The sequence below is a fragment of the Physeter macrocephalus genome, chromosome 18 (genome assembly GCF_002837175.3).
Source record: "Physeter macrocephalus isolate SW-GA chromosome 18, ASM283717v5, whole genome shotgun sequence".
In the NCBI taxonomy this organism is placed as follows: Eukaryota; Metazoa; Chordata; class Mammalia; order Artiodactyla; family Physeteridae; genus Physeter; species Physeter macrocephalus.
In genome coordinates this window covers 88,194,471-88,206,701 of record NC_041231.1, presented here as the reverse complement: position 1 = coordinate 88,206,701, position 12,231 = coordinate 88,194,471, and the positions used below count along the sequence as shown (strand labels likewise).

The window sequence follows — 12,231 nt, the reverse complement described above, 5'->3', positions numbered from 1 at the left end:
TAATTCTCTGGGTTGTTAAGATTGCTGCTTGCTCAGTAGAAGTCTCCTGAGCTTAAGGTACCACAGGAAAAATATGACATATGCTTTATGCTGATCTTATGAAGCCAGTTAGCAGTCAGTATCCTAAATTTCAATGGAGGGATAGAGGGATTTTTTTTTTGAAGATATGCTGAATATGCAATTAGGACCAAGATTCTGGACTCATTAAATTAGCAGTAGAATTGAGGTCTTGCTCAGCGCTCTCAGTTTTAGAATTTAGGCAAGTCAGTGAGCATCATTGGGTCTTTTTAAATCGTTTAAAAATGATCTGGTTGGGCTGGATAATGCACGTGGTTCCTCTTAGTTCCAAATTTTCATATTTGTTTTGTTTTGGATTAGTTCATTTGTTATTTTATAGTGATTCTTCTAGTTCTTATACTGTACATTTTATTTTTATTTTTAAATTTTTTTTAAAAGTTGATTTTCTTTTTTAAAAAATTTATTTTTATTTTTTTGGCTGTGTTGGGTCTTCATTGCTGCGCGCAGGCTTTCTCTAATTGAGGCGAACGGGACTACTCTTAGTTGTGGTGCGTGGGCTTCTCATTGTGGTGCCTTCTCTTGTTGCACAGCATGGGCTCTAGGCATGCGGGCTTCAGTAGTTGTGGTGTGCGGCCTCGGTAGTTGTGGCTCGCGGACTCTAGAGCGCAGGCTTAGTAGTTGTGGCACACGGGCTTAGTGGCTTTGCAGTGTGTGGGATCTTCCTGGACCAGGGCTTGAACCCGTGTCCCCTGCATTGGCAAGCGGATTCTTAACCACTGCACCACCAGGGAAGTCCTACATTTGATTTTTAAATAAATACAAGCTCTTAGAGAGTCATTGTATTAATTTTGTTAAAAAAAATTTTCCCTAAATCTGTAAACGTAGTGCTGAACATGAAGTAGACATTTGGGGAAGACTACGTAATGGTAACATTTACTTGTTATCTAGGTTTGTGTGTGTATCTCTTTAAAATGTCCATCACTTTATATTCTTTGGTGTAGCAAATAATGCTTCTCATGTAGTTGGCACTTAATAAAAAGTAGCAAAATTAATGTAATCATGAACGACTTACTACACCTCTCCCCTACTGGCATCTTAAAGAAAAGTTGGACACACTTTTCATACATTAAAAAAAAAAACTTTTATTGCAGTAACTATGCCCAATGGGTAAATGAAGGCCCTGCTTCACATCCTGGCTTTGGTAAATTACCTTTCTGGATGCTCTGAGGTAGCCCTGGAACGGTAATGATACCATGGATTGTTTCTGGAAATTAGAATAATCTTCGCAAAAACATGTCTGAGTAATCACTTTTTATCATGACGACACAGAATAAGATCAGTTCCTCTGGTTGTATATTGTAAGGTGAAGAATTATACTGATAAGGGGTCACCATTTTGAAAATCACCACTGTCAGCATAATATAAATTGCAGGCATTGGGTCACTTGGAATTAATTTTCCTCTCCCCTCATCAATCTGTGGGACACATTAGAAGCCCAGGAATAGTGTGAAAGCAACGTTATAGACCCAATGGGATCAAGCAGCACAGAAGAATTATAACAGCCTTAATTGTTGGGTGACTCGGTGGTTTTTCCACGTCAGTTTTTCTAAAGGCTACTTGACTGGAGAACTTTTGCTATATTTTATACTGTTCCCATAATAGTTAATCCAGTTGGGTATTTATGATCTGATAAATCAAAGAACTATAATATTTTTATGTGGTATTTTAAGAAAAGAAACTGCTTTGACATTTGTATGCATGACACAGAAAATGATTTCTCTCTCTCTTTTAAAAATAATATAAAGGATTTAAATAGACTCTAGATTATAATGACATTTAAATATCACTTTTTAATGTCCAAATAATTTTAAGGTCAGGAGCCACCTTAAATTACTTTTGGAATAAGGCAGGATATAAGTAAATATAAAACATTAAGAAATAAAAATTTAAAAGAAAAAATTATGCACAATTCTACCAGGGCACAACTCTTCATTTTTCATAGTCCCCTCAAGACTTTTGCTACATACCTCACCTATTTCAATTGTTGTAATCTTTATTAAACATTTTATTTTAATTATGCATTTTCGTTTAACATTATATCGTAAGAATTTAAAATATTTTGACAGGTGTAAGTTTACAACTACATAATTTTTGTAAACATGAGGTTTATTAACATGAGACCATTAATTACTCAAGTCTTTCTTATTACCTTACCCTAGTTTAGAGATTACTAGTAGGAACATCGTAATACCTAACGATTATCAAGTGGTTATTCAGCCTCCCTTTTAAAGTACATGACATCTTTAATTTTCTTATCTACAGAAGGGAATAATAATGCTTAATTAACAGTTTTATAATGAAATACACGTAAAGGGCTTAGCTCAGTAAAGAGAGCCTCCTCCTCATCATCATCACCATTGTTGCTACCACTCAGTCTTTAGTTCGTTATTTTGGATATCACTTTCTTGGGAATTCCTTTTGGTTTTCCCAGGATTGGGTGAGATATGCCTCTGTATGCCCATAGCACTACCAAAAATGGCCTTTCTATTTTTCTATTTCTATATTTCTATTTTTCCTATCGTAATTGTGTATTTCCTTCTTGTCTGATTGCCTTCCGGAGGGTACACTCTTGAAGGCAGAGACTTTGTCCTCTACGTTGTATTCCCAGGACCTTCCTCATGAGGGTGTGTAGTAGTAGATGTTGAGTCATAGTTTGTTGAATGAATGATTTATTTAACTAAAACTTTGCATCTGCGTAGATTTATGACAGTGAAGTGAGATTATTTTTAGACCTGTGACATGGTCAAAGAATATTTTCTGTTATAGTCCACTGATGTCTGCGAACAGATCTTGAGGGTGGTGAGTAGGTCCAATCGACTGGAAGAACTGGTGTTGGAAAACGCTGGACTTAGAGCGTGAGTATTTCCTGAATACATGAAGGTGTTTCTTTAAAACATTTTGCCATTTCCTCTAAAATTAATATATAGTTTTGAGAAAAAAGTTAGGCTACTCACATATAGAGTATAGTGTATTCCCTTCTTAAAAAAAGTCCGTGATCCCCATCATTATCATGAAGGTCAAGGATTTTCTAACATCTTTTGCGGTTGTGTCACATGGTATTTTTGAGGGTACATAAATATAGTGGTTAAGAGCATGGACCCTTGAGCCAGATGCCTGATGGCTTTGGGCAAATTGTTTCAGTTCTCTGTGCCTCAGTCTCTTCATCTTTAAGGTGGAGATAATAATAATGCCTACTTTATAGAATATGGTAGTAAGGATAAATGAATACATGGGAAGTGTTTAGAAAAGTATCTTTCATATTATAGATGCTATGTGTTAGCTTTTACTAGTATCATTAATGGTAGTCATAGTAATAACACATTTCATAGGATGTTACTGCTTTGTTTTGAGCTGTTTTAGCCATTTCTCTCCCTTTTCAAATTCACACTTAAATAATCTTCATCTAGTGGTTCAGTAACCAATACCCAAGCCTTAGCAGGGGCAGGTGAGTTTGAATCTGCTGGAGTAAAGACTTTACTGCTACTACGTGACGAGGGTTGACAGTTTCATAGTCATAGCACTTAGTGCGTTATTTTACATTAAACACACCTGAAATAGTGATTTTGACTTTTGTTAAAATATAGTGCTAGCAACTGTAGCCTTTAAATTCAATGATTAGGGCAGTCAGTTTTGCATTCATGATTATTGCATGAAATTAGAACTGATATAGTGAATAGCCTACTGTACTTTTCATGAAAAGCAGGTTCAGTTCAGGATTTGTTTTTTTAAGTCGCGAAGGAGCTAAATAGTACTAATAGCATCCTGCAGTGTGTCTTTAAAGGGGCAATTATATATTTTCTTTTTTCTTTTGAATGAGGTTTTGACTGGTCAAGATGAACCATATCCTAGCTATGGCTTTACGGACCCTCTAATGAGGATATGAACCTAGTGTAAATAGATTGGTTCTTAACAAATACATGATATATAGGTTAATATTGTAAAGAATGCTTTTCTCTTTTTGGATTTCACCCTAGCTCTTCTAGCTTTAAATTTTTTATTTGAGCAGTTTTACACTTGGTGTTATTTCACCTGACTGTTTTGTTTGCTTGCAGAGATTTTGCACAAAAACTGGCCAGTGCTCTAGCACATAATCCCAACTCAGGACTCCATACGATTAACCTTGCTGGCAACCCACTGGAGGATCGAGGTACCGTAACATTGACGTGACCATTGATGCCAGAACTGTAAGAGGATTAGGGAGTTTTAATTGAGCCCTGCCTGAAGAATAGTGTCAAGCTTAGTTGTAATTATGTTATAAATGCTGCTGATGCTCTTGTTGGCTTCGAATTCTTTGCGAAAATACTCATGCTCCAATTTTATCAGCTGATAAACTATTCGTGAAGTGACACAGATGGAAAGGAGGATATTATTTTTATTTATTATTTTTATTGAAGTCTAGTTGATTTACAACGTTGTGTTAATTTCTGCTGTACAACCAAGTGACTCAGTTATACACATATATACATTCTCTTTTTTTGGGGGGGGGTACGCGGGCCTCTCACTGCCGTGGCCTCTCCCGCCGCGGAGCACAGGCTCCGGACGCGCAGGCCCAGCGGCCATGGCTCACGGGCCCAGCCGCTCCATGGCACGCGGGATCCTCCCGGACCGGGGCACGAACCCGCGTCCCCTGCATCGGCAGGCGGACTCCCAACCACTGCGCCACCAGGGAAGCCCTACATTCTCTTTTATATTCTTTTCCATTATGGTTTATCCCAGGATACTGAGTATAGTTCCCTGTGCTATACAGTAGGACCATGTTGTCTATCCATTCCAAACCAAATAGTTTGCATCTACTAACCCCAGACTCCCAGTCCGTCTCTCCCCCACCTCCCCTCCCCCTTGGCAACCACATGTCTGTTCTCTATGTCTGTGAGTCTGTTTCTGTATTGTAGATATGTTCATTTGTGTCATATTTTAGATTCTACGTGTAAGTGATATGGTATGTGTCTTTCTTGGAAAGAGGATATTATTTTTAAACTACTGTATTGGTTTTTTATCGCTGGGTAACAAATTACCACAGACGTGGCAGCTTAAGGTGACACAGATTTATTATGACACAGCGTTTTGGGGTCAGAAGTCTGGGTAGAGGTTAGGTGGGTTCTCAGTGTCATGAGGCAGAAATCAAGTTGTTAGCTGTGGCTGTGATCTTATCTGTGACCCGGAGTCTTCCTCAAGCTCACTGGTTGTTGGCAGAATCAATTTCCTGAGGCTGTAGGACTAGGTCATTATTTTCTTGCTCGCTGCTTGTCGGGGACCACTCCCAGCACCTGGAGGCTGTGTTCAGGTCCTTGCCATGTAGTCCCCTCCTCTCACAACATGCTTGTCTGCCTCGCATTCCAGGCCAGCAGAAGCACATATCTCTGATGCTCTACTTTCGTTTAGTCCGCTCACCTGTTTGAGTCAGACCCACCCAAGACAATCTCCCTTTTGATTAACTTGGAGTCGACTGATTAGTAACCTAATCACATTCACTATCCCAGCATATTCATTGGTCTGCCCACACACTTGAAGAAATTATAGCGGGTGTGTTTACCAGGGGGCAGGAATCTTGAAGACCATCTTACAATTCTGACTGTCACAAATGTTTTTTAATTTTTAACAAGATTTGAAAGTAAGAATAGAGAGAAGTTGAAGGACTAGATTTCATGATGAGGCAAAAGAAGTTTTCATTAAAAGTGTTTGTGTGAGTAGAGGGAAGAGTCAGTAGGTTTAGAAAGTGAAACTTGAGAGTTTGAATTCACAGTAGGAGAACATTGATGGATGAGGTTTAAGATGAAGTAGCTTTATCTCTAGAGGGACTACTTCATTTTCATTATCTGTTGCAGATGTTTTCCAGCATTGTTGAATAAGGGCCTTTCATCTTGTGATGTTATATATTTGGTGAGGTTTAACTATTAAACTGAGCTGAAGATACTGATATAGACATTCAGTTCTGCTTTTTTATTCCTGATATTGACATTGTTCTTCATTGAAAAAGATACCCATGTGGTATCCAAACATTCGAAGAGGAACTTCCCAGCATCTGAAGTAGTGAACCTAAAGGAAGGTTGAGACTGAATTGGAAAACGAGTTCACATGAAAGACACTCTCGTAGATATATAGGGCAAAGCTGAAAATAATGGATACATAACCCTGCAACAGAAGTTTCTCTGGGGTTTAGTCTTTTCTTTAAGAAAAACAATTATTCTATTAGTCGAATGCTACAAAGAGGTGACTATAACAAAGTGGAAACCATATAAATCACCTTTTATAGACATGAGGGCTGTTTGGCTTTTGTTTTTAAGATGGAAGGGACTGGAACATTTTTATCTACTGACAGGACAAAATCAGTAGTTGTTAAATGCCAGTTGCTAAGGATGTGAAATCCAGATCGCAGTAAGGGACACTCCTTAGTCATCAGGCAAACACAAATTCAAACCACATTGAGGTACCGCTTCAGAGCCAATAGTTTGCCTATAATCAACATAAGTGTTGGAGAGGATGTGGGAAATGGGAACTCATGCATTACTGGCAGTAGTGTAAAATGGGGCAGCCTCTTTGGATACTGGTTGACCAGTTGCTTCAAAAGTTAAACACAAATTTGCTTGATGACCCAGCAATTCCATTTCTAGGTGTTACCCAAGAGAAATGAAACCTATGTCCACAAGAAGACTCGTGAATGAATGTTGATAGCAGTGTTATTCATGATCGCCCCAAAGTGGGAACCCAAATGCCCATTACTGGTGAGGGGATAAACAAAATATGGTGTGTCTGTTCTGTGGAACACTACTCAGTAGCACGAGAGAACGTGGCACAGATCCTGCTTAAGACACGGTTGAACCCCCCCAAAACGTTACGCTCAGTTAAAGAAGCCAGACCCCAAAGACCTCTTGTTATTGTTTGGGTTTGGGAGGCAGTGAGGGACGGAATGAGTCTGAGGCCCTTCATCTTTCTTGTCATGTGCATCATATGTCCTGAGGTGCAGCCCTACTGGACAACCTTATCTATTGGACCCTCTCCTTTGGCTTAAACTCCCGCAACAGTGCTTCCTTCATTCTGCCGCATTGTAATTAGATGTGGATGTTTCTCCGCCAGCTTAGTTCTCTTCCCTACTTCTGTCCGTCATTGTCTCCTGACCTTCTAAGACACACTACATCTAGCCTAAGACCTTGTACGTAATCAATAAATATTTTCTTTAAATTGAATTGGATTTCATTTAATCGAATTCCCTTTTGTGGTTTTTAACTTGCAGTTGAAAACCACGGCGAAGTTTGTAGAGATTTCTTTCGTACAGAGTCAGAACCTGTATTCAGAGATGACATTTCCCTGCCTCTTTCCTCCACTTTCCTACCTGTGTGACCTGATTTTGTGCATCTTTTCACCTTCCTGCAGTCTGTTCCCAGGTGTTAGAACCATGAATCCTTCCAAGGATGTTTTCCACAGCTTGATGTGTAGATACCGACTCTTCGGGGTGTTTTCTGCTCACTTACATTCAAGTTTTGACACTCCTGACACGTTTCTGCCCCCTCTAATTCATTCGTTGCTGTGTTTGCCGGTGCTCTGGGACAATTGCCAGCACCTGTATTCCCCACCTTTTTTCACTCTTGGGACTGACCCTCCTGAACACAAATTCTTGACAGGCTTTTTTTTCTTCCAGGCTAAATATCTGAAAGTGATTGGTAGCTTTTCTGCTCCTGGATGGAAAGTCCACAAGAAATCCAACTGAGTGTAGTATATTTATAGAAACTTCAAAATAGGGAAAAATTTTCATGACTTTTTTTCTGAGCTTTTCAATGGAAAACAATAAAAAAGTGTGGGGGAGGAGTTTGCAATTGAATTGTTTAGTCTATAAAGAGAGACGGAGCCCAGGAAGATTATTTACAAGGAATTGCAAAGAAACACAAGGCAGTTTGGCAGCCTAGAATTCTGAGGAATTTAAGCACCAAGTGGAATTTGATTTTGTACCTGAACCATCCTTTCAGGGACTTATTTGGAAACTTTAGGAGGAAGTTTGGCTCCTTGCTTTGTGATATGAAAGTTGATGCAGCAAAGCCCTGATATTTACAGCTCAGCTTCCCTGTCAGGCTCACGTGCAGAGGACAGGCAGCCTTCTGTTGTTAAGGGGCTTGGGGTGGAGGAGGTTGAAGTATGATTTAGTAGGAGGGGTGTAGTGTGTATGGGCAACGTTTCCAACGCTGGGTGCCCCGCTTGGGCTCTGCGAGAGCCCCACAGGGCAGGGAAGGGACCACACACATGCACGAGCTCCTCTTATCCTGTTTGTGGGGCCGGCCCTGCTCCCCAGCTTGCTTTTGGCCTTAGTCTAACCCAGTGTGTTTTCAGATTGTAGGTCAAGACCTGGTAAGCATTTTAAAAAAAAAAGAAGAAATAGAGTAGAAAATATCAGAGTGCATTGTTCAGGAAAACTTGGGTTTTAGTTTTCTGTTACATGTGTATGTGTTTATTTTGGTATGAGGTTCCTGCATCATGATGACAAATCTCTTTCTTTATGTGGGTCATGGTCGAAAAGGCTTGAAACTCCCTGTTCTGGCTAAACTTTATTAACTAGTTCTGTGGTTAGTCCTCTGGGCTGACCTAGTATCTGAACCAGGGTGTTTCAGTCATCACCTCGTGACTAATCCTTTGGATCTGATGACTTTTTGGATCAAAGTTGAGTGTTTTTGGGGAATGCAACTCTTCTCTCTCTGCTCATGTCACACACTTTCCTTCCCTAAATGTCAGAAGCTCTGTGTTCTATTCTCCCTAGTTACCCTTCCCAGTTATCCTAGATTTTATGATCTTAGCCTCATCAGGAATGTCTGTCCTTATTTCCTCCCCTCACTTTGTTCTAAATTGGATTATTTTGTTTAAAGATGATTTAGAATCCTGTCTCGGAGTGTTTTTCTTTTGGAAATGTTGACCTGAAGCACCCAAATATTTTTTTTTTTTCTCCAACCGTCTGCTGGTGGCTCTGATTTGATTTTCTGGATGAGACAAGATAAATAGATTCTAGAATTGTCCCTTACATTTTGGGGTGCTGTAGATCTTTCATATCTCAGTGTATACCAGTGGATTTTGGAGTCCAAATACATAGGTTCAAATCTGGGCTTCTCTACTTTACATCTGAGTTTCCTTTGACTAGTTACCTAACTTCTCTATGCCTCAGATTCCCCATCTCTAAAATAATAATAGCACCTCCTACATAACGGTGTTCTAAGGATTAAATGAGATAATACACATAAAAGCCATAAGAATCGCCTGTCACATACTATGCACTCAGTAAGTGTTAATTTTTACTACCATATTTGATTCATAAAATAGTCTTGTGAAGTTAAATAGCGCAAATGTTATTATTCCCCTTTACAGATGAGGAAACCATGTTTACATAATTTGGAAAAGCTTGCAGAGTCATACCTAGTACCGACAGACGCTTGTTCAGAATTGCCTTAGCGATCAATCAATCAGCCTCTTATACTGTGGTTGGGATTTTCTGATTTGGCTGTCTAGATTTCCCTTGGAAGTGGAAGGAAATAATTTTGTGTATGCGATTTGCAAAACATTGGCTTTTTCCATAGCATGTAAATGCAATTTTTTTTTTTTTTTTTTTTTTTTTTTCCGGTACGCGGGCCTCTCACTGTTGTGGCCCCTCCCGTTGCGGAGCACAGGCTCACTTTTTTTTTTTTTTGCGGTACGCGGGCCTCTCACTGTTGTGGCCCCTCCCGTTGCGGAGCACAGGCTCCGGACACGCCGGCCCAGCGGCCATGGCTAACGGGCCCAGCCGCTCTGCAGCATGTGGGATCCTCCCGGACCGGGGCACGAACCCGTGTCCCCTGCATCGGCAGGCGGACTCTCAACCACTGCGCCACCAGGAAGCCCCAATGCATTTTCTTAATCACTTTGATATTTAAAGAGGCCAGGTTTCTGCGTGACAGCTACTCGGCAGAAAGTACTTTTGTTTAGAGTCATGATTTCAGCCATATTTAATTGATATTTTTATGGTTATACAAGGTAAAACAGTATTTGAAAAACTGCATAGATTTGGATTTTAGGGCATTCAAAAATTAAGTGTGTTGACTGTTTTTTCCCACTAGTCTTTTATTCCTATATTCCTAGTTCTTGAATCTCTTTCTCTCTGTCTTGTTTTTGAAATGGAAATACTCCATCGTGTTTTATTTACTTAGTTTTTTTTTTTAGTGTTTCTGAACTCTCCAGGGAAGCCACTGGAATTAGTAGAAATCTAAAGATTTTAATTCTCACCTGTGTTCTGACATCTACAGAGTCAAATCTATTTGCTTTCTAACAGACAAGAAAGAGATCTTTTGTTTCCCTGTATCATGCTGCTAGAACTCCATAGCGGGATTTTGTTAAATTATTAATATTATGCTTTCAGTCAACAAGGACCCACCTTAAACCGTTTTTTCCAACCATGTGAATCACACTGATTCCAGAATATCAAAATTTTAGGGTTTTATATGTTATTGTCATAAGCTTTTAAGTACATGCATGATTAATGGGTTAAAACTGCAATGTCAAATTTAATTTCCTGTCTTAGAAAGTTAATTACATCAGATGGCAAATTATAATTCTAAACATTTTATAATTACTTTTTTATTAGTCATAAATATTTCGATAATAGTTTTGTTTTGAAAGGAGAAATAAAAATTCGACCATTTTTTTCTTCTAAATTTGACACATAGTAAAACAAAATAAATTACAAGAAGGGTTATTCATCCAGTAAGTCTCCAGATGAAAGCTTTTGGTGATAAATTTCATTTTAATTCACAGCTCTGAAGGCTAAGTTTTGCTTTATTTGGGGGGGCAGAATTGAATAGTTTTGGCCGGAGGTTGAAAAAGTCTCTTCTGTCCCTCCTTTGTGGGGAAATGTTTTCTTGATAATCAGTTTCTTCCATGGCACTATTGAGTAACTAACTTCAGGAAGTACAAGGCAGGTTAATTTTTTTGTTTTTCCTGCGATTTTGGCTGCTAGCCACCCTCAATTTATTCATGTTGCCAAGACCCCATTTCTGAAGTCTGCCAAAGTGGAGGACCCTTTGTGTAAATAATCTGTTACCTTTTTATCAAAAATGAATTTAGTTTTTTCATTTTCAAAAAACTGAACAGTACTGACCCCAGTTATGCCTTTTATTCCATTAGCACTTAGCAAGGGTGTTTCTTTAAAGGAGAAATAGAATTTATTTATGAGTTGTGGTTGCCTAGGAAACTAAAACAAAACATTTCATCAAGAAAAAAAGAAGCTAGTAACTTAGTCTGGGATTAGATAAAAAATACTTTAACCAAACAATCTTGTATCTGAGACTTCAGTCCTTTTTACCTTTAATCTGTTTACCTTTAATTCTGCTTTTTTTGTTTAAAATAAATGCTCAAACGTGACTTTATTCACCGTTATTCTAACTTAGGAGCTTCACTTTTTATTACTTTCATTACTTAGGGTGTGATAGTTCTATTTCTAGAGAAAAGTATTGTTGGATTATTTATTCTTTTTTGTCTACCTTCCTTTTTAAAAGAAAGTTTATGATTAAGGAATGAACAGATGGGTGGGGTGTCACCAGTAGTGTAAAATAGTTGTTCCATTCTGTCCTTGCATTTGGTTGTAGGCATTTACAATTTTATGTGGTGTTCCAGGTGTGTCTGACACAAAAGAAAATATTGAAAGTTTAGAAATTATCATTTTCTCAAAGAACAAAGCAAAACAACTCAAGTCAACCTGAGTGAAACAAATTTGAAGTTTAACTTTGATCTAATAGATATTTTCAGCACGATTTGGGGATATATATATATATACATTTTTAAACATTGTCATAGCATATACTTTGCTGAGTGAAAAAATACGTGAAAGAATTGGTCATGAGTAGTCAATGATAACTCTTGTCAATATTTAAAGTAAGAGTCTGGTGTCCTTTCCTCTTCCATACCTAATTTTTTTTAAAGACTTAACTTTTTTAGAGTAGTTTTAGGTTCACAGCACAATTGAGAGAAATGTAGAGAGATTTCATATATTCCCTGGGCCCACATAGGCATAGCCTCCCTCGTTTTCAACATCCATCAGCAGAGTTAAGACATTTGTTACGATTGATGACCCTCCATTAATGCATCGTAATCACCCAAAGTCCATAGTTTTCATTAGGGTTCACTCTTGGTGTTGAATGGGTTTGGACA

General features: G+C 38.5%; 1 protein-coding gene across 1 annotated transcript in view; it reads left to right on the top strand.

Moving 5' to 3' along the window:
* Positions 1-12,231, top strand: part of CARMIL1 (capping protein regulator and myosin 1 linker 1) — a 333,351-nt gene that overhangs the window by 177,928 nt on the left and 143,192 nt on the right. Inside the window, exons 10-11 of the mRNA XM_028479533.2 lie at positions 2,845-2,933; positions 4,131-4,225. Of these exons, the coding sequence (XP_028335334.1) occupies positions 2,845-2,933; positions 4,131-4,225 (184 nt within the window). The remainder of the gene's footprint in view (positions 1-2,844; positions 2,934-4,130; positions 4,226-12,231) is intronic.